General features: G+C 34.2%; 2 protein-coding genes and 2 non-coding genes across 35 annotated transcripts; 1 reads left to right on the top strand and 3 right to left on the bottom strand.

Moving 5' to 3' along the window:
• Positions 1-2,385, bottom strand: LOC137741663 (THO complex subunit 4A-like). Its single transcript, XM_068481361.1, has 5 exons — positions 2,107-2,385; positions 1,869-2,018; positions 1,332-1,400; positions 1,053-1,246; positions 1-455 (listed from the first exon to the last, which is right to left on the bottom strand). The coding sequence occupies exons 1-5, from the start codon at positions 2,275-2,277 to the stop codon at positions 251-253; spliced, it is 789 nt and encodes a 262-aa protein (XP_068337462.1). The 5' UTR covers positions 2,278-2,385; the 3' UTR covers positions 1-250.
• A 100-nt stretch (positions 2,386-2,485) lies between these two features.
• Positions 2,486-2,559, top strand: TRNAV-AAC (transfer RNA valine (anticodon AAC)). Its single transcript has one exon. It is a non-coding gene; the product is annotated as a tRNA-Val (tRNA).
• A 1,682-nt stretch (positions 2,560-4,241) lies between these two features.
• On the bottom strand, positions 4,242-4,313 carry TRNAC-GCA (transfer RNA cysteine (anticodon GCA)). Its single transcript has one exon. It is a non-coding gene; the product is annotated as a tRNA-Cys (tRNA).
• A 1,985-nt stretch (positions 4,314-6,298) lies between these two features.
• LOC137743491 (uncharacterized) lies at positions 6,299-21,766 on the bottom strand. 32 transcript variants are annotated; one of them, XR_011069479.1, is made up of 18 exons: positions 20,606-20,973; positions 20,382-20,420; positions 20,099-20,228; positions 18,756-18,865; positions 17,983-18,044; positions 15,780-17,162; positions 14,769-14,836; positions 12,299-12,419; positions 12,120-12,192; positions 9,551-11,267; positions 8,867-8,987; positions 8,529-8,649; positions 8,378-8,409; positions 8,236-8,298; positions 7,817-7,860; positions 7,563-7,688; positions 7,033-7,189; positions 6,299-6,451 (listed from the first exon to the last, which is right to left on the bottom strand). XR_011069479.1 is itself a non-coding variant. In XM_068483394.1 (15 exons), exons 10-15 carry the CDS (start codon positions 8,869-8,871, stop codon positions 7,640-7,642), a joined length of 270 nt encoding a protein of 89 aa, XP_068339495.1. In that variant the 5' UTR covers positions 8,872-8,987; positions 9,551-11,267; positions 12,120-12,192; positions 12,299-12,419; positions 14,769-14,836; positions 17,983-18,044; positions 18,756-18,865; positions 20,099-20,228; positions 20,382-20,420; positions 20,606-20,956; the 3' UTR covers positions 6,299-7,639. The 32 variants fall into 32 exon arrangements, 2 of the variants coding, with proteins under 2 accessions (XP_068339495.1, XP_068339494.1); XR_011069477.1 differs by adding an exon at positions 7,969-8,063 and having other exon boundaries at positions 6,299-7,688; XR_011069483.1 differs by adding an exon at positions 7,969-8,063 and having other exon boundaries at positions 6,299-7,644.
• Between the last annotated feature and the right edge of the window lie 1,061 nt (positions 21,767-22,827).

Below are 22,827 nucleotides of genomic sequence, written 5' to 3'. Positions count from 1 at the left end.
TTGAAGAAGCTAATGAAGTGAGAGTTCAGTTCAAAGTACTGAAACTGTCCATTAACCCACATATCTCATACCCATGTCTAAACAAACATAATAAGTGCCCAAACTACATAAGCAAGATTCTAAAAGTTCTTCCTACGCATGATTTATCTCTCAAGGAAATTGGGTTTTGATAGAAATACAGAAAATCACCGAGCACCAGTGAGCCATAAAAGATGTAATAAAGCCGACACTTCATACAGCTGATTTCACTTTACTCTTGCATTGATTCTGCTGCTGCATGGTACTTCTCTAGCTCGGCATCAAGATCTTCAGCAGAAACCTTTTGGTCCTTTTCACCACGGCCCCTTCCACTTCCACGTCCACCACCGCCCCTTCTAGGACCACGGCCACCACGCCCACCACCGCCGCCGCCGCCGCCGCGTATACGTCCAAATGCACCACCCCTACTTTGTCCCCTGCTCAACAGCCCCAACAAATACATAATCAGCTTCAGATAAATTAAAATGTGGCACAGATAATACGTACGCACATCCAACAATAATAGAAGCTCAGTCTTCCCAATTGCTACATCTCATGACTCAAACACATGTATGAGACAAAACATCAGCTATATTCGAAGGGGTAACTTAGGCATGATGGAACATCAGTTTAAATATCATACAAATGCATTTTAATCTAAATAAATAAGTATCAAAGTCATTAATTCAAGATTATTTATTTGTTTAGAATTTTCAGTTACAACATGTTTAAAGATTTTAAAGACTACAGCCCATAATAAAACCAAGCCAATAATGCAAAGTCGTAAATAGGCACAACAACATCCAGCAGATGCAAAATCAAAACTTGCACCTTGATGCATTCTTATTCCAGACAAATGTTGGCTAGAAAGATTAACTAATGCCTAGAACAAAAGCCAAGAGCTTCTTATAGCAATCAAAAATCAAAATAACCTCTTATTCCTTAAAGTCATTTACTAAAAAGCGAAAAAAATGTATAAGCACAAACATCATTGAGAGCTAATTCTAAAGTAAAATGTATGGTACACAACATACCCCATGGGTGGTCCATTCCGATTTCCAAAATTTCCATTTGCAGCAGGGGGGAAAGCAGGTGGGGCTCCAGGTGTCCCAATGTTCGTTCCTACAATCTCAATCTTCATCGGCTTCCCATCAAGCTGAACATTGTTGTATCTTTTAACAGCCGCCGCAGCATCCGTTCGTCGTGAGAAAACTACATCTGCAGTTCCCTGTGAAAAAGAGCTTTGTTTTAAACTACAGCAGGACACAAAGAATTCTCCAGAAGGACCAACAATGCAAAACTTGACAAGGTACCTTTGATCTCCCACTTCTGTCATAATGTACTCCATAACGTTTCAGGTCACCAACCTCAGAAAACAATTCCTGGCATAATAATTTGACTTTAGAAAACACAAATTGTAAAATGTAACAGAACTCAAACTCCAATCATCAATCAAATTTGTAACCAGAAACCCACTAATAAATAAACAAATCAGGATTGTAGCAACAAATGTGGATTCAAATTCTTAGTTATTTGCAAAGACTGTTAAATAAAGGCATTAAAGGGATTTTCGATGTTCCGCAGACTTATCAACCTTATCTTAATTACATGTGGATTAGCCGATTAGCTTAACATTTATTCGGCTAACATAAAAACTCCAATCTAATAAAATAATTTATAATAAGAATCCAAATTCAAAACATTTAGTTGCAAAATCCAATATCCAAATACAACTCAAATGATCATTAAAAACCCCTAATTTTGATTGATCATAAATCACAAACGAAACCACCCTCTTAAGAAACAGATCCAGCTTTTATATAGAATTTTGAAAGAACAGGGAAATCCACCTTAATGTCCTCATTGGAAACGCCATAATCGAGATTGGAGATGTAGAGCTTGGTTCCGGTTTCGATAGCCGATGCTCTTCCGGCTGGAGCCGCGTACGCCGCCGCACCAAGATCCCCATACATGTCGTGTTGCCACGCAGCCTCCGGCGCCTAAATTCCCAAAATTTATCATTAACTCAATTCAATTTCAACTGGAGAAAAGATCAGATCAGAGCCAAAGCCAGAGATTTGCTTCTACCTTGGCCGCAGCCGGGTACGGCGTCGTACGATTGGCACCGCGATTCGGCAAGCGGCGGGCGGGTCCGGGTCCGGAGGTCCCCCGGCCGCCGCGGCCTCGGGCGTTACCGGATCCCGATTTCTTGCTGGTCTTGATGAGGTCGTCCAGGGACATGCTTAGAGGGTCCTGCATATTGTTTGACAGCGGGAAGAAACGAAACCCTAGGAGCGAGAAAGTGGAGAGACAGAGGGTTAGGGTTTCTAGTGGCGGTAGGAGTTCTAAGTTACGAACCGAAGATGATGAGAGAGAGTCGGAGGAAGAAGTCTGAAAGAATGATTCGTTTATATACAGTCATTTGCTTCATGGTTTTATATTTTAAAAAGCAAAGCCTCAGCGTCATGGTTTCGTGGTGTAGTTGGTTATCACGTCAGTCTAACACACTGAAGGTCTCCGGTTCGAACCCGGGCGAAGCCACTGTTGGTTTTGGTTCCTTGTTTTGTTATGGTTTATTTTTTGCAATACCGCTATAATTCGATTCTAATCTCACTCTGCTGTTGTAAAACTCAAACTTAGCCAGTTAATCACATGGAGCTTACGTTTTTTAGGGTATTTTTTTTCGCAGTTTTTGCAATGGCTCAATTTTAATATTACTTTCCCTATAACTCAAATTCTCATTTAACTAATAGAACTCAATTTTTGTCAAATAAGTGGTGAAATGAGATTAGAAACAGGTTATCATGGGCACTGTGAAAATTATATATTTTTTATTGCATTGCAATTGTACTAGTTAATTTGGCATATGTAACATCCCATATCGTCTAAGGAAGTGGATCATGTAAGCCTTATATGTATATTTCTATCTCTACCTAGCACGAGGTCTTTTGGGAGCTCACTAACTTCGGAGTTCATCGGAACTCCGAAGTTAAGCGAGTTCGCGTGAAAGCAATCCCATGATGGGTGACCCAGTGGGAAGTTCTCGTGTGAGTTCCTAGAAACAAAACCGTAATGGCGTGGTCGAGGCCCAAAGCAAACAATATCGTGCTACGGTAGAATCGAGGTCGAGATGTGGTGAGGGCCCGGACCGGGATGTGACAACATACTCGAATAGATCATGGAAGATCGAGTTTTGATTGTATCCCTCATATGAGATCACTTTTTATATAAGTGAGGGGCTGATAATTAAACTCTAAACTTCGAAAATAAGAATAAATGCTCTTAAATAACTCATATGCATCTTCCTATTAAATTTTCTTAGACTAGATGTCCAACTTTGATTTTTTGTTTAAAATGGTTGGATGGTTGCCATTTTTGCTTTTTCCCTTTTTTCCCCAAAGCTATTCTCTCTTATTTTTAAACTTTGTACTATTTTCTCTTATCACTAAATAGAAGTTTTCTTTTATCGAGGTGTCTTGCCTTATTAGAGAATCAAGATCCTCTCTAAATTTTACAATTCGAAGCCCATGAGTTGAGAAATATGGACCATTCATTTTGAACTCTACTATCCCCATTAGCTCATTCTAGTCATCCATCTTACATAAATCACCGGTCCAGATCTTTTTATCCTGCTCTTAAACAGTTCGAATTTCTCAATCTATCAATTTCAGATTACGAGATCCAAAAATGATCTAAAATCCTTCCTATGAGACGAATAAATAGTTTTTGTTTTTTTTTTATCGAAATACATTTTTTTCTTTGAATATTAGACATGATGGAATATTTCATTGGATCTTTATATACGTTTTACAAAAATGAAAGGGGAGAAAATATTCATTTTCAATATTGGAAGAATCTCTACTAATTAATCAAATCCTCTTTGTCAATCAAAAGAGGGTGAAAAGACAAATTAGTCTTCTATCACACAAAAAAAATGATGGGTAATAATGTAATTTCCTAGTCCAAATTTTACTGTTTTTTATTGAAGCATCACCTACATGTGATGTTAAAATACCTCCAATATTTATAATTAAAAAAATAAAAATAAAAACAAAAACCTCCCCCACTCCCCCCTCTCTCTCTCATTTTTCTAAAAAGTGTATTTATACACAGAAAGTATGTAAGTAAATGCTAGTAAATATGATAATTAGTTAGACCATATTTTCATGTGATAAGCATTGGTTTAGGGAGTTCGATTTACACCGATAAAAAAAGGGCATACGAGGGCCCAACCGGGTTCGAACCGGTGACCTCTTGATCTGCAGTCAAATGCTCTACCACTGAGCTATGGACCCAATTTATTAATTGTTCCAGTATTAGAATTAATAAAAGACAGCTAATCACATTAATCTGTTTATTTCAGATGGGCCTTTATAGTTGATTAAGGTTGGCCCGGAGAACAACTTGTCGGGACCCAGAAAAGTGTTTGGCAAAAACCCACCATGTAACTCAGAAATTTGTGACTGCACTTTTGTTTTATTTAGACAAAAATACTTTGTCCTAATGCCAGTTAGTCATGGTCAAATTTTACTTTTATAACTGAAATTTCCGATCATACCCAACACAACTGTGAATTAAAATTTAATTCATTTATTGGGTGCTAATTAAACTCTTATGCGCGTTTAGGAGTTGATAGTGCTAACACAGAATCAAGCACTCAAGAAGGCAAGATTGCGTATAACCGGTGGAAGCAATCTAAACTCCTTAAGTTTGATGCTCACAAATCCTATATGAGCAAGAGCATACAGGGTTCAATCTCAAAATGTGATAAGGTGACATATTTCATGAAAGCAATTGAGGAACATTTTGTGAAATCTAATAAGACAGTTGCTAGCACACTTTCGGGCATGAAGCACGACAATTCCAAAAGTGTGTGTGAGCACATTATGGAAATGGGGGACACTGCAACTCAACTTAAGTCGTTGAAAATAGAGATTTCTAAGTCATTCTTGTTCAGTTTCATTCTCAATTCTCTCCCTTTTGAGTATGGACCATTCAAGATTTCCTATAACACACATAAGGAAAAGTGTTCCTCCAATGAACTTTTTGACCATGCTTGAGAAACTGGAAACTGCTCATTTGCTAACTACCGAGCAGCAATGTTCCAAGAAGAGCAAACGTTGTCTTAGGGTGACGGGAAAGAAACCAATGAAGAGTTTTGCCGACAAGGATGCATGCTTCTTCTGCAACAAGAAGAAAGAATGTGCCAAGTCCAAGAAATGGTTGGAAAAGAAAGGTACTGGTTGCTTATGTGTGTCATGAATCTCGATCCTAGTAATACATGGTGAATTAACTTAGATGCTTCAATTCACATTACCAATTGCATGCAGGGGTACTTAAATCACAAAAAGCCGAGAGGCAATGAGCAATTTATCTACTTAGGAAATCGGATATGTTCCAGTATTAAAGCAGTGGGGACTTTTAAAATAACATTAGGATTTGGTTTTGTCTTTCTCTAGAAATTTAATTTCAGTTTCAAAGTTAGTGAAGCAAGGAAGAAAAAAGGACACAAAAATAGAAGCAGGTAACTCGAAATCAAATTATGAAAGAAATATTTTGTTGCAACCAATAGAAAAACTATTGCCAATTACCCGAAATGAGAAGCAAAAATATTTTGACAAAGACGTTCCTCAATAATATCATCATGATTCTCAACGTCATGTGCGGTAGCAATACCAAACCAAAAATGGGGCTACTCTAAACATTCCATTAGTTACATTATACATCAACGTTCCAACAAAAATACTTGTATGCACCAAAAACCCAGGTCCAGTAAGGTAAATGTATTTCAAAAATTAAAACTTAGGGAAGTGCTGTAGAAACATATGTATAAAAAGAACATATTTCATTTAACTAGTTATTTTGTAATTTTATGGTTTGCTTTGACAATTCAATAATTTGTTTAAGAATGGTTTGAATAATGGTGATGGTATTTTATCTAATGATTTATTTAAAAGAAAAACTAATTAAAAATCTAAGAAAACTTTATTTTTAATAAAAAATTATTTTCAAAGGTATAATGAATACTATAAAAAATATATATAAATTTAGTTTTTCGTTAAAAAAATGTTTTGTTAAATTTAGACTCCACCTGTGAGTGCAATCTTTCAATAATATGAGATGTTACTTCCCCAGTTTTGTTGCAAATTTAGTAAGTACTAGAAAGTGTGACCCGCGCGTTGCTGCGGGACTATGATATATTATGGTGAAAACATATGAAAGATCATGTATCCAATGATTGTGGACCTAATAATCATGCACTCAACACCAAACACCAAAATGTCATCAAACCAAAGTATAACTTTCATTTAACTAAGTTCTTAGCACTTCAATTCAATCTTAAGCTAAAAAGAGTAGTTCAATTGACTAAAATTACACAAAAGGGAGAAAGACATAACAAACAATTGTGGAAAGTTGTACAGTGACATTGATCCTGCAAGTTAAATATGAAAAATGTTCAAAAGAATGTAAAAGCTCAATTCAAATCATCCCTAGCATCAGTAGATTAACAATGAAAAAAAAAAATTCGTATAAGTTTATATGCTTGTTGCTTGACAATTCAGCATGGGAAAAAAATGCAAGGAAAAAAATATTGTTAAATATCCGGTGAATAAGTGAATGACAATGAACATTACATTTAGTATAACATGAATATGTATGTGGATAGTAAATACTAAGCAAGAATATGCATAGGTAAATAGTAACTATCAATTAACCATTTTAATTAACACTTTAAAAAAATTGTTTACGTATAAAAAATTCTAATACAGAGAATAATATGCTCTGAATATTATAAAAAGAAATCCATATACTATACAAACACAGTCAGTATGAAAATATATATCATTTGACAATACAAAATCAAGCAATGTCTAAAGATGATAAGCAGATCCTATATAGTGTTTATTACAGAAAGTAGAAACATTATATCATATGCATTAAAACAATTAACAAACTTTCAATGGGCAAAACTAAAGGTTTATTAATTAAAATCATTACATAATGATTGCTCACCTTTCGTCAATCAGTATACAGTGCAGACTTGTATTTTTATCAGTTGTTCCTAAAGTTCTCGGTCTCCACATTCTACACACGTGGACTTTAATCTTTATTGCCTTTTTATGCGGTTGTACCTAATTGATAGGTGTTGGAATTGCGTCTTCCATTCAAGCTACTCAAATTAAACACAAATTTTGTAAATTTGCAAACAGTCATTGCAGTAAGTTTAAAATAAACGCTGGAACAACCTTTCAATCCCAAACAGTCATTGCATAGAAATCCCCATTATTGAAACTTTATACACAAACCCTTCAATAAATTTAAGTGCAAAATAATATGAAAATATCCTCTAATGTAGAGGGAATTGCACGTATGGAGATTCAAAAAAGAATATTCTCTCTAAACCCGTATGTGGCCTCTCCCAACCTTTCAATCCCAAACACCCTATACTTGTCCAAGCAATCCTTTATAAAGTCAGTCGAAAACAAAACATCGATTCCACGAAAAATTTAAAAATTCCTACTTTTAAACAGAAGAATCCTCACCGACAGCTTCAAAGGTGTTTTGTAAACCTCTCAGCATATCTTTCCCAATTGTATTTCTCACCTCCATCCTCTCCTACCTAACCTGAGCAATCCATGTTACCATACAAACAAAACCGAATTTGGTAGCTGGGTGAAAGCAAAAGCAAGCACTATTACATTCAAGTAAAATAAGGAATTTCAAAACATTATAGCAGAAAATCAATTACATACAATTTTTCTTTAAACACTCTTTAAATGTAGAAAAGAAAACTAACCTCTTGTAGAAGTGATGAGAAGGAATGAAAAATCAGAACACCACCTGTTCAAAAATACAAAAATCAAAAATCAAAATGAAAAAAGAAAAGAAATCAACTTTCAAAACTCTGTGCAAAATAATGAATTTCTGTTATGATCATAGTATCCTCACCATTATCTTTATCACTACCCACCTACAATTCCTTGCTCTCTGTTTTCAAATCACTCTAATTCTCATCCCAGTTAACGGTTTCAAATCGCCACTAACTTGTACAATTCCCAAATCATAAAATTCCAGTAAGGGTATGCCGAAACACAAAATTCAATTTCATTGTGTACAGACCAACATAGAGATTGAGACAGGTTTAACTTCTACAATTCTACACATTTTCGAGCCCTAAATTTTCTCGGAAACAAAAGAAAATGAAAGCAGTCGTACCTGTACGAAAGAGCGGATGCAAGTTTGGTGGAGCAGCGATGGCAAAGATCTCTAGTGAGAAAGCTAATAAGATGGAGCAAACCATTGAACAAAAAAACCCAGATTTTTAAAATTAAAATCACAAAAATTTCAACATACTCACCAGGAAACCCAAGCTTTCGAATTGGCGATTTCCTGAAAATCAAGCTTTTCTAGGTTAAAATTTCTTCCCGAAGGCAACAGATCCAACATTCATGCAAAGAAAAGTCGAATTGAAAAAAAAAAATAATAATAATAAAGTTAGAGAGACATACCTTCTCGCGGAGGTCAACGATTCGGAGCTTGAGAGAGAGCTCGAGAAATCTGCGGAAGCAAATGGAAGAGCCAGCTTTTCCATGTTTCTTCCCCTCCACGATGAGCAACACGTGTATAACACTATAGGGGTAAGAAAATCCAACGAAAAGGTGCACGATGAGGACGTGGGGAGCAGCAAGGGAAATCGATATAAAACGGAGGGGCAAAACAGTCCGCCCACTGGTCATCCACAGTGCCCAACCCCTACGAGTTTTAGTATATATGACTAGCTAGTAATGCCCGCGCGTTGCTGCGGGATTACAAATTCCAAGAATAACAAATTTGTAAGTGGAAGTACCTCATTGAAAGCCTTCAGGAAGCAGTACAACACCTTTTGGAACCTTTGCCTCATTTTGGCCCGGAGTGCATAATGCGCAAGCAATTTAAGCATTTCCCAGCACCACAGAGCATCATATTTCCTAGTAATGAAATTAACAAACAACCAAATTCCAAACGAATAATTAATTGTTAGATGTACAACGACAATAAAAAAACTAAATTTTTAGATGTAGAACCCGAAATTAACACTAATAAAAAAATAGCACTTGAATAAAATGGATAAACAAAAGCTGTGCTAACATGAGAAAACATGCAAAACAAAACAATGTTAAATATCCTAGGTGTTCCATTTGTAATTATTCTCCATTTTTATATATTTAAACTACCAATTATCTGCATAAATATTTCATTCTCTTACAACTATCACAACTATAAAACATACTTAATAGAGCATGTAATTGCTTTAATTACATCATTCTTTAAAAAACCCTTGGGTGACAGCTGGAAGGCTGTCATATTTGAGCAGTGCATATAAGCCAATAATTTTATCCACTGTTATTATGTTTATGATTTGCATTTATTTAGAATTCATAAATGTAGGAAAAGATTTATAGGAACTTAAAATTTTTAGAACAATGAAAAACTATGCATGTATTGTGAACTCTATGTACAGAGCTTTGCAGAACTGGAGACAAATATGTACCTGATTGGTTTGCACTGCCCTATCCGGTGGATTCTATCTTATGGTTGTCTCTCAACAGCTGGGTTCCACCATGGTTTTTGCTATTATGAACCCTAGCTTTCTTTGTCTCGAAAACGACGGTTTGTTTCACTCTTCAACCTTGCTGTCTCGCTCACAAATTAACACTGAAAATAAATTAAAAAGAGAAAAAAATAATTTGAAATTTTCGTACCTCAAGTTTTTGGGTTTTTATTGTGAATCGAATTAAGAAGTAAAGGCACAAATTGTGGGAGGAGAACACGAAGAGAAAGCAAGGGTTTGTTTTCCCCATAAGAAAACTTATTAATTCATGTCCTCCTCCTTCCCACGCCTAATTCACTTAACCCTCACTTTTCTCTACCCAGCTCAAACTCCCCCATCTCCCAACACTGTCACTTTCTTTCATCCCTCACTACTCTCTGCTTGTTCCATCTGTCTCTGCAACTTTCCTTCTCCCTCTCGGCAAAAATAAAAAAAATGAAGTGTAATCAGGCAAGAAACAAAAGATCAATAGAAGATGTTATTATAAACCTGTTATTGAACAATATTTGAATGAAATGAACAAACGTGGAGATGTTAAAGTAAATGAGCAGCATACCTTGTAATTTTTTGGAAGGAAGTGACGTAGAATATGAACGATGATGTAAAATTGTTGTAAGACATTTGAAAAGTGGTAGGAGTAGGTGTAAGCATATGGTATCTTAATTAAATTACATGAACTGATAGAGTGCAAAGAATGGAAAAAAAAAGCTGTATACAGTAAGTTGTGAGAAAAGCTTATTAGGTGAGAATGCAAAATAATGAAAAATACGAATGACCTATGGAAAAATAGGTAAAGATGTTGGTTAAGCTGGGAAATGAGGTAAAAATGCGAAAGCGAAAGAACATTAGAAATAACCAATGGAAAAGTAGGGTAAATTATGTCCTTTTCCTATTGTGAAAATAGGAACAGAGGATGTTGAAGATGGATCAGTTATGCTTTATTTTGTATGTTTGTGGCATAGAAAGATATAATTTGGTGAATCGTTTTGACTTTGTTTTTTTTTTTTCCAGCATAATCATCATGTCCATCTTTTCTCTTCAGAGGAACTAATTGTTACCAATATATAAACAAACAGTATCTACTTTTCATGTGTTACAAATACATGATAAATTGCTTGCTTATTCATTGAGAAATTTAAGATGGACATCCTGAAGCATGAATCTAGATGTTTTAAAGACATATATTTTATGGTTATCCGTTGATTAAATAAAGGGACACAGTATGTATTGGAGAATTGTTTAATCTATCTAACCAATAATAAGAATGGTGTGTAGGTAGATTAAACAATTTTTTTTATTGGTGAGGTGTTTTTTTGTTTAACCACGGGTTATGGAGCGAACACATTTTTGGTTACATGTTTGATAATAGTTTTGGATGTTCAACTATATCCATTAATGGGTAGGCAAGTAATTAATTATGTACTAAAGCTAGATGAAAAGTGGAGACTGTGGATATACATTGGTAACAATTAGTTCCCCTGAAGAGAAATGTTAGTAAAATTTAAATTTGAGTAAAGTGCATTTATGGAAAAGGGAATAAATTATAGTTTTTTTTAACATACATTTGATTGCTGTAGAAATGTTTTTGTATGAGGAACAAACCGAGGAACAAACCGTGTAGTTGACTGGGTGATGAACATCTCGAATAGACTGATAACTTAATTTACCAAAAAAAAAAAAGGAAAAAAAAAAGAGAGATCATTGTTAATATGTGTTTGAACAAAAATAGCACGTGTATATGCATGTTTAATAGATTATAATATAGATGGTAAAAATTACTGGAGACATTTTTATCAAAATGAAAGGAAAGTACCTAGGCTGTTGTTTATAATTAGTATGGGTGAAGCGTCAGTACTTTTAAGAATATTAACCTTGATTTCTAATGGATTCAAATAAGCTGTTGAAATTTGGAAAGAAAAAAGAAGTTATATAATGTGGGATATCAACTTGGGAAATGGATGAGGATATCTTAGAAGTTTAATTATGGAAATGCTTAATTTTCATAGGTGTTAAATTGTGGTGTAAGTTGACAGGGGAATGCATTGTTGGTTTACTTATAGATCAGATAACAATATAGAAACCAAATACATATTGAACACTTTATACCACAGATGTACAAAGCAAATATGGAAGCGAAAATATACTCAAAACTGATACAAAAATATATGCTGCAATATTTTGATATAAAACAAAACTGCCATAATCAAATAAATTAGGGTTTTTTCTTCGTAGTTTCATGTACTTCAAAAGATATATGATGTAAATTATACTTGAATATTAGCATTGTATAAAAAAAATGTTAAATGGATGTATCACATTTAAGTTTAAGTAACAAAATACTTTAAATGGTTCTTCAAAGTAGCATTGTTTATATCCAGAAATTAATGATATATCGTATGTTTATATAATATATGTATCTTTGACTATGAAAACAATATAACTTTTTACTATTAATCTTAACATTAACAGAACAGATAAGAGCTAATGAGATAAAGCTAAGCTACTTCACCTCTTCCATAAGTCCACGTCTCTATCTAAGCCTAGACATCCCCACATTGACCAGATAGGTATCCTGTCGTGACCTGCAAGATTTACACAGAATTGAAAATTTGAAAGAGGTTCAAAGCATGAACAGATTGTAAAATGCAAATTTTATGGCACCAAATTGGGTTGGAACCAAGGACGAACCATCATGAATAAAATGTGGATACACAAAATTGGCAGGAGATAAACTTGTTTCATGAAACGCAGCTCAGAGTGATGCTGATCTTTGGTTCCGGCATGGAAATGTCACATGATCTCAAATTACCTTCAATTGGTAATTATGTAAAGAAACAGTTACGTGAAAAATCACATGTATATATTTTTGAATCCAATCTATCATGAAATATTTTAACATGTTATAAAATTGTGATAAAACAAAAGAATTTATGATAAGGGTGAAGTAGAAAAACTATTCATACTAAAACAAAGCTAGGCTTAATGTTGATGCACATATAATAATTCATCTGTTTACATCATTTGTCATGTACATGTAAAAGATAGATAAATATAATAGTTAATAATGATTTGAAGATTGAATGTAAACATTGTTTTTTAATTGCTGTAGTTGCATTGTATGTATATATATATATATGATTAAATCAACTATTTGATTGTAAATTTTGGAGAACATCTTTAAATACTATATTTGCAGTATAATTGGTAACATTATTTTCTCCATCACCTATCAAAATTTTGAGGCCTTCTCTTGATGTCACTCTAGATAATGCAACATATAGTTGACCATGGGTAAACACCGGTTCAGGAAGATATAAACCAACTTGTTTCAAAGATTGTCCTTGACTTTTGTTAATGGTCATTGCAAAACATGGTCTAATTGGAAATTGACGTCTTTTAAAAACAAAAGGCCACTTGCTCTCTGTTGCTGTAAGAGTAATCCTTGGTATGAAAACTTTGTAACCAGTATTGTTTCCAGTAAGTATTTTGGCTTGGATAATTCTATCAAGCAACTGGGTAATAACTAATCGTGTTCCATTACATAAACCCAAAGATTGGTTCAAATTTCGTAATAACATGATTGGCATTCCTATTTTTAAAGTCAAGTTATGCGTGGGTAAACCATTGAATTCTAATTTATTCAAAAACTCAACAGGATATGATGCTTCTAAATTTTCAATGTTTCCATTGGAAGAACACAATGAATCATAGCTTAGGTACACATGTTGTTCTCCAGGTAACAATTCAATTATATAATTGTTTATATCTGTAACAGTTGTATTTCGAGGTGTTATAATAGCACGCTCTCTTAAGTAATCAAAATTGTTAAAAGAAGTTTCAAAATTGGGATATGTTGTGAAAAAAATGGAAGAAATAGGATTTTCAGAAGAATGAATTATTAAATCTTCAGCTATTTTAACCAAAGATGTGTCTTTGTCATTCAGATTATTTTCATCATTTATGTCATTAATTTTTCCATCACCTATTTGTAAAATCCAATCTGCAAAATCACTGATTTTTTGTTTTTCTTCAATGCTAATTCCACTTTTGGATAATCTCATATTTTCTTTTAATCGAAAAATTTTAAAATGGGACCATAAATAAGAACTATTTAAAGAAGCATTTATTATGTCTTCTTTAGTTCCTCCAGGTATAACCGGTAAGATTTGTCGAAAATCACCACCTAATAAAAGAGGTTTACCACCAAATGGAAGAGTATGTTCTGAACTATGTAAATGTGACAAAAGATCAGAAAGTGATTTATCCAACGCTTCAAAACAGTGTTTGTGATTCATAGGTGCTTCATCCCATATGATTAAATCAGTTTTCTCAATTAATGTAGCAAGATGTGTTTTCTTTTTAATTGCACAAATGGAAGATTCAGTAATAACTAAAGGTATTTTAAATCTAGAATGAGCAGTTCTACCATTTGGTAATAATAATGATGCTATTCCTGATGATGCAACTGCTAAAACAATTTTTCTTTCAGATCTGAGCTTACTTATGATAGTATCCCATAAAAAAGTTTTTCCAGTGCCTCCATGACCATAGACAAAGAATAGACCTTGTTTTTTTGCATTCACAGTTTCTATGACACAATCATAAATGTATTTTTGATCTTGATTGAGTTGTGATTTTAAAAATGTGTGTTTTTTGGACAATTCTTCACAATCATAATTTAACTCTTCTCTTAAAAGTCTATTTTTGATTTCTACCATTCTATTTGCATCAGGCATTGGTAGATAATGTTTTTCTAAAGAAGTTGATGCATTATTAAAGAGCAATTCTAGTTCAAATAGTACACAATTTTTTAATTCGTTTTCTGGCACAATCATATCAGGAATTGCAAAAGCTTTTCTTAAGTTGTACAAAATGTCATCATACATATTATGCCAATAATTATCAAAAAGAATTTGAGGATTTGCAACATCACAAAATAAAATAATTGTAACAAATAATTGTCTTAATTGAGTAGATGACGCTATATTTACAGCATTTGATAAAGCCTCAATCCATTCTTTATCATCACCTAGTAATCCTAATGATTGACATGCATCTTGATATGAAGTATGGACAACGCCATTAACAGTTTTTATGTCATCAAAACTTAATGCACCTTTTTTCAGATTCAAAAGCATTCTTAAATAATATAACTCACCTGATGCAGGATGTACATATGTTATTCTGCCTATTGAACCTCCACGTTTTCTTGGCTTCCAAATTTTTCTGCGTGTATCATATAAGAATTTTGAGGGAATTTGAGCATAAGTTAAAGAACGTGCATCACTATAAATTTTGTTAATTTCAAACCAACTTGTCAACATTGTATGCTCAGAAGCATTTTGATTAACAATTGATTGCAATGATTGATCAGCACTAAAAACAATATTTTGTTCCAACGGTAAATGGACTGGTAATCGTTCAACAGAAGGTTCTCTATGATGTATAGAATATTGAAACAATCTCCAAACAGCTTCATAAGGGGATATATATCTACAATTTAAATATGTTAATATCTCATCATTTGAATCTTGTTGAAGAATCAAGCGTGCTCTATCTGGACCTTTGTTTATATATTTAAACAAATATTTTATAAGTGTTGATTGACAACAAAGTTCAACATTTATATGAGCATTATATCTCAAAAGTAATTCAAAATTATAAGGAACAACAAAACTATTATCAACTTTTATTCCATTTTTTATAACAAATTTGGTCTCATCATCACGACGCCTATAAATAGGAAAACCACTTGGTTCAAAAACTGTTTCATTTTTATACGGCTTGGGAAAACTTTTGGAACATTTATTTTCTCGCATGCAAGAAGAATTTTTATTACTATAACCACATGGACCATGAATCATAAATTGATTGACAATTTCATAAAGCCGAGGATTAGCAGATTTGTCGGGTAACTCAGCTGAAATTATTGAATCTATATCTGTTGCGGAGTAGCACTTAAATTTTGATTTCAACCATATTAGCATATGAGAATGAGGTAAACCCCTTTTTTGAAATTCAATTGTACAAACATCTGTTTGGAAAAACAATCAATAGAAAAATGAAACAAAACAACCACAAAAAACAGGAGGTTAGTTGCATGAAGAAAAAAAAAACAAAGAACAAAAAATGTAAAATAAGAAATAAAGAGAGTTTTTTTAGAACTTACTTGCATCAACTTCTCCAAAAGGCTTTCCAGATTTGATAAAATCAAGCATATCATCGAGTTTCATTTTAAAAACTCTAGAAATTATATCAGGTCTGTCCTCAGGCTTGTAACCTGGTTTTGTTTCAAATTCTCTTATAATTTCTGGCCACTTTACATTGCAGGTAAATGTTATGAATAAATCTGGATGACCATATTCTCTACAAATAGCCATAGCATCTTGATAATTATTGAACATGTATCTAGGACTTCCTGTATACGAAGCAGGCAGCACAACTTTTTGTCCCAAATTCTTTGCGTCATTGTCACCTCTTGACATTGCATCATAAATGCCTTTGTAAATTTCACTTCTCAAATTCTTTTGATTTTGCCTAATGTAATCTAGTCTATCTTCCTCAAGTGTAGCATAAGAATCAACCAAATATTGTTGGAAAAGTCGACCTCCTTTTAACAACGTAGTTAAGGATGGTTCTCTTTCTTGAATGTGATAAGCTATATAAGCTCTCATGGGTATCCTTTGTCTTTTCATTTTTGGACCTTTATAATTTTCATTCCATTTTAAATCTGGTTTATACCCATCTTCACCATAAGGAAAAAGAATAGGATACTGAAGAGCCATAAATTTTGGATTCAATTTTGTAACACGTTTTAATCCTTCACTTTTACAATCTATAATGATGTCTCTATTAGAGTCAGACAAACCTATATCACCAACTATTAAACCCCCTATTTCATCACTTGTTGGTTGATCATATTGTTTACCATCATTTTGTTGTCTGCCTAATAAACTCATCTTTAAATTGATAAGTCCATCAATTTCAAATTTATCTCTTGCTATTCGGAAAAGTTTGACTAACTCATTTGACTGATCAAACATTTTAATCAATTCTTGAACAATTTTTGTATCAAGCCTTCCATTATTTTCATGATAACCAAGAGCTTTGAGACGGTTTTGGACTTCATTATATGTATCATAAACATATAATTGGGCAAATTTTGGAGATTCATTGTCCATAGGTAAAAGTGATCCCATCAAATGACAAACTTGACCACTAATTTTAAAAATGTAAGGACTTGATCCATCATTAATTGAGTGATCAACTTTTGCCCCCATAGAAGTAAATGAAAACATAGAATTGTAAGCTCTAATATTTTCTCTGAAAGACAAACTTTTTGGACCTCCATTTGGATCAAGCAAAGAATCTAAAAAAATTGGTGCTGGTTTTGGAGGTTCAAATTTAATTTTTCCTTATTGACAACAAAGAGTGAAAATAGGTTCAGTTTTTTTCCAACTTTGTTTAAGAGATTCTTTTAACCAAAAATAGGCACCACAGTGAACACATTTATAAATCTTATCACCCAAGTCTATATAATCTCTGATAACCCCTACAAAAAAAATATGGCAAAAAAACAAAAACAAAACCAAAAAGTTAGCAACAATACACAATGAAAGAAACAGTAAAAATAGACTAAACATAATTGTCGTATATAATTTGAAACGCACCGTTTCTATTTTTTTGAAAAAAAGCTTGCCCCTTGTTGATGAGATTACGATCTTCAATATATAACGTTTCATACACTTTGTTTCCAGTATTGTTTGATAAATTAACAATGCTTTTCCCTTTTTGTTCACGTGTATATTTTTGTTTTTTAACCAAGCTAGAATTTAACATTTGATCCTCGTTAACAGACCCGACAACAAAGCTATCAAAAGAAGTTTTTCTAGTTGAACCGTTGTTTTCATCTAACAAATTAAGGGACAGAGATGCATTAACTGCATTCGGAACAATATTTTCAAAATTCTGCACACAATTTATTCTACACATTTTTTTCAAACGATTGTCATAGTCCGGAAGCACATTAGAATCAGCATCATCAATATTTTGCTTTCGTTTTATAGCATCACTTCCCCGATCATTTACTAATTTTTTAGACATAATGAAAAACAAATATTCACAATTACTTGAAAACCAATGAACTGCAAAACAGATTTGAAAAAAAATAGTAAGAAAAATAAATGAATAAACAGCACACAGGCAAATATAACAAAGCCTAGACCAAAAACGAAAAAGCTTTGAAAGAAAAATCATCCTTCAATTTAACAAAACGAAAACAATAAATAAAAGTTGCTAAAATTATAGAAATCAAAATGAAAAACAAATAATGAAACCATTAATAAATAAATGTAGAAGTTTAAGTTGGTTACCTTAAGGATAAAATGCGTAGATCCTATGCAATCAACTAAATTGCTCGTGTCTTCTCAAAGATCTGTATATCCATTAGAAACTAACCTTTAATTTTGCTGAAAACAATATATTAACCACAAATTTTTATACTATTAACAAATAATAATCATTGTGTTATTATGACTATCCAAATCAAATAACATGTGTAAGTATGTTTGGATATGACTCTTTGGAAAGAAAATATAACATTTATAAACATAAAATAGATGACAAAGGATGACTTTAAAAATCACAAACTTAAAAATTGGATCGGTAAAACAAAATAATGTTATTTTAATACAAAACTTTTTAGGAAAGAAAGCTTATTAAATTTTATTTTTGATGAAATACAGTTAATATAGCATCACACAACAAAAATAAAAGCATAAATACTCTAATGAAATAGCAACTTATTCTCGATATGTATTTTTATGGGCTACCTCAATTTTGTTCAAAAGCAAAGTTTTTTGTTGGGTTGAATGTTTATCAATCACTTTGACCATTAATTAATTCTACAAAGTATGAATATCTTAGCATTAATTGGAATTAAAAAAAAAATAGTTGACAAAATTTAGTTCCCACAACAGCTGTGATTTCTTAAAATTCTTGAATACATATATTTTCAAACATATTCAGGCAAACACAAAATTGAAAACTAAATTTGTAGTAAAAAAAACATTTAAAGGCAAATCACATTGATAATATCAACCCAAATCAGTAAATAAGAGTAATATTGGGAAATATTGACCAGTACCTTAGACAAAAGGCCGTTTTCAATAATCGTGTGGTTGTTTGTAAACCCTTTGATGGCCACACAGATATCACAGAGTATCAAGAGTGATGTGATGACAAAGCCAAAATTTCCTACAAAGATAAAAAGAAATGAACAAAAATTAGTCAACTTTGATTTGAGCAAAGGAAAAAAAAAAAAAAAAAAAAACTCAAAATTCAAGGAAATGGAAGGACAAAATCACAAATTACATAAGCAAAATTAATAAAACAATAAATAAAATAAGACACCAATATCCACAAACATAAAAATAATGGGTAAAAGCAAGGAAATCCATCTGTTAAGGAGTTTTTTTTTGCTTTGAACCTTGACAACTGGATCTCCTGAACAGTAAGGTGATGAGCACAACGATACCGATAAAAATTGAGGCCATGCTTCATAAAATTGATCCAAAGTGTTATGAATGTTTTGAAGGGTGCAAGCACAACCGGAATTAGCAACACCAAGACAAAATTAAGAGGATGTCGTCACAACAAAGACTGAATCGATGATGGCTTCTATGGTTTGACAGGTATGCAAACAGTCGGAATCCATGAGGTACGAAAGAGGAATAGCGAGACAGAGCAAGTTCAACAACAATAGAAAAGAAATCTGTTAAACCAGCGGAAACAAATGGAAAACTGTAGAACATACAACTAAAATAGAGGGTGGGTCGATGGTGAACATGTAGATGGAAAGGGTAGAACAGTCAGTGGACTGTACAAAGAAGGAAACAGCGGGGAAAACAGAGGAAAATCCGAGGAACAAAAATGCCCACACAGTGGATGTCCACAGTAATATCATTCCACATAATGTAAATCCTATAAGAAAAAAAATAAATAAATTGAAAAGCCATCTTTGAGTATGATCGACAAAACCACAACAAACAATAGGTAGTTATGGAAATATCACACCACATGATTTGTATTAATTTATCATAACCATGGTCTGTAATGTAGTGGAAATATCCTACATGATTAGTGATAAACTAATTTGAAACAGGTTTTGCTTCCCAATAGCCATTTTTAGAAGCTATCCCAATTTTCTTAAGAAGCAAAGTTTTTTGCCCGCTTGAGTGCTCATAAATCACTAATGCCATTAATTAATTATTGAAAGCATGAACATCCCAATATGAATCTGAATGAACAAACCGTTGACAAAATTTACACATAAAAAAGAGTAGGCAAACAAAGAATAATGACACCTACACTTACCAATTTACACATAAATTCCAATTCTGAATCATTTAGGCTTCCAAAAAATTGCACAAAAATGCTAAAGAAAATGAACAAACTGAAATAAAGCAACATGTACACACGAAGACTCACCCCAAATTGCTATGAAGGTCTGCTGCACACGCGAGAACACGTTCACAAAGCCTTTCAAAGGCTGATATCCAACTTTCAAATATGAAGATTTTAACCCACAATTGTTCTTTCTTAGCTTTAGCCACTTCAGCTACATAACCCCAAAAAAAAAAATAATAATAATAATTAATTACAGTTAATTAATCTGGGTTAAAATTAATAAAAAAGCTGGGAAATTTCAGATCTAAAATCACACCTCAGGCTGCAAGCAGAATCAAAACCATGGAATTTCAAAACCACTCACCTTAAACACAAAGGTCTTCGCAGGCTTCAAATGTAATTTCTGCAGAACCAAAAAACCCAAAAAAAAAAAAAAAAAACTTGGAAATCTAATAAAAATGAAGAACAAATATTACAAATCAGATAACCAAAATCACTAAAAACAAAAAAAATCAACATGCATCAAACAGAAAACTAATCTGTAAAAGCGAGGAAATCCATTTGCAATTATGCTTTTTGATTTCGAACCTGGAAAGTTTGGTATTTTGACCAGCACACCGAGGAATCGAAATAGAGACCCGATGAATGATGATTTCTATGGTTTAACCGCTGCGGAGCTAGCCGGAATCCACCAAGCACCAAAAATTGAGAGCGAGAAAGGGCGAGTTCAAGAGGAGAATAAGAGAAATCTGTGAGAAAGCAGCAAAATACGAAGAGAAAAATCGAGAAGACGGACGAAAGAGAGCGGATAGATGGCTGACACGCGGACTGAAGGGACAAAACAGTCACTGGACTGCACAAAAGGGCAAGCAGCAAGGGAAACCAAGAAAAAAGCCAGGGCAAAACCGTCCCCCCACTGGTCATCCACAGTGACCAACCCCTACGGGTTTTAGTATATATGATATGGTAGAAAATTCACTGCAAAACCTCTAATTTATTGCCACACTAGTTCATATCGAAACAAGAATCACATACAAAATATCAAATTGAAGAAATTAATCAACTGGGTAATCACTAACAGAAGAAATGGATCAGTTGGATAAATCAAACTTTCATTCAGAATTTAAACCGCGAACAACAGCATCAGCACTTATACTTACATAAAGGGTTAAAACCCAGAAACCCGTAACCCTAACCCTAAATGCTTCACAACCCATCTCAAATCCAAACCCAGAAACCCTAACTCTTCAAGAGCTGGTAAACTTAGTCACCGCCTTAGTACCCTCAGACACCGCATGCTTGGCGAGCTCACCGGGCAGCACCAATCTCACCGCCGTCTGGATCTCCCTCGAAGTGATAGTCGGTTTTTTGTTGTACCTGGCGAGCCTGGACGACTCCTGGGCGAGCTTCTCGAAGATGTCGTTGATGAAGCTGTTCATGATTCCCATGGCCTTGCTGGAGATTCCGATGTCTGGGTGGACCTGCTTCAGGACCTTGAATATGTAGATCTTGTAGGTCTCCACGCTCTTCTTCGATCTCTTCTTCTTCTTGTCTCCAGCGGCGGCTCCGGCCTCCTTCGGGAGCTTCTTCCCGGCCTTGGGCTTCTTCTCGGCGGGGGCTTTCTCTGCCACGGCGGACTTCTCCGCGGGCTTCTTCTCAGCTTTGGGCGCCATCGGAAATTTTCTTGTTCCTTTTCTCGGGAAACAAACGGAAACTTTGAGAAGACGAATTTGGCAGGGACTTTGGAAACTTGTGGGGATGCGAAGGGATGGGTTCAGTGTGGTATTTAAATACGTCGTTGATAAGGAGAAGACGCGGATCGATGACGAGGCGAGGACTGTCCGTTGGATGTGGTGGAGTCAAATGGGAGATCGACGGCTTGAATTGAAGCGTAAAGGAGCGGTTTGCTTGTTAGTCAAGCTGTGTACGTGGTGCGTTATTATTGGGTACGATTTAAGGGTACGGATCGATGAGCCGGGGCTAAACGGGCGATCGCGATGTTTTTTTTTATTTTTTTTTTATTTTTGTGATAAACAGGAAATACAAAACCCGAGCTAAGAAGCCAAACAAACAAGGAGAGCCTACCACGAGGCAAGCAAACACGGAAGCAAAAAAACAAAGAAGGACAACAGAGGGAGTTACAAGGAGGACAACACAGCCACACTATGTTGTCGCCCCCGTTACTATCCCGAACCCATCACGAAGGACAAGGTAGACCATCACTTTGAAGCACAAAAACTAACGAAGATAAGTGTCTATTGACCCATGGATGATCGCACATCTCCGCACATGCCATATTGGCTGATCTTGGGATCCAAGACCAACGACAGTCATGAAAAGACTCCCCTAACCGTTTAGTATTAACTAAGGAAGGGTAAGCCTCCCACCTACCATTCTCAATCGAACCTAAAAAAGAGCTAATGGAGTCATAGAAGTCAGATTCAACAACAACCTTTGTAAGCCCCTTTATCAGACCAAACTCACAACCTTTCAAGATTGCCAGAGCTTCAGCAGCATCCACAGACAAAGCTTGAATGACATGCCTAATCGCAGCGATGAATGAACCTTCAACATCCCAAATAACAATCTCCACATAACCAGATCTCGATAGAGCTGACCAACTGGCATCTACATTAATTTTGAAGTATGGCGCGGAAGAAGAGTGCTAGCGGGATGACTGATGAGCTATGGTCATAGGTACTGGGGGATTCGAATTCCTGCGAACAGCTTCAAAGAAAGCTCTGATCGAATTAGTGATAACACATAAGACCTTGGAGGGAGTGAGTGGTCGGTGATCATACAAAAAATAA

Source organism: Pyrus communis, chromosome 8 (assembly GCF_963583255.1).
Source record: "Pyrus communis chromosome 8, drPyrComm1.1, whole genome shotgun sequence".
Classification (NCBI taxonomy): domain Eukaryota; kingdom Viridiplantae; phylum Streptophyta; class Magnoliopsida; order Rosales; family Rosaceae; genus Pyrus; species Pyrus communis.
The sequence above is the reverse complement of the archived record's forward strand: the minus strand, read 5'-3'. Positions and strand labels throughout refer to the sequence as shown.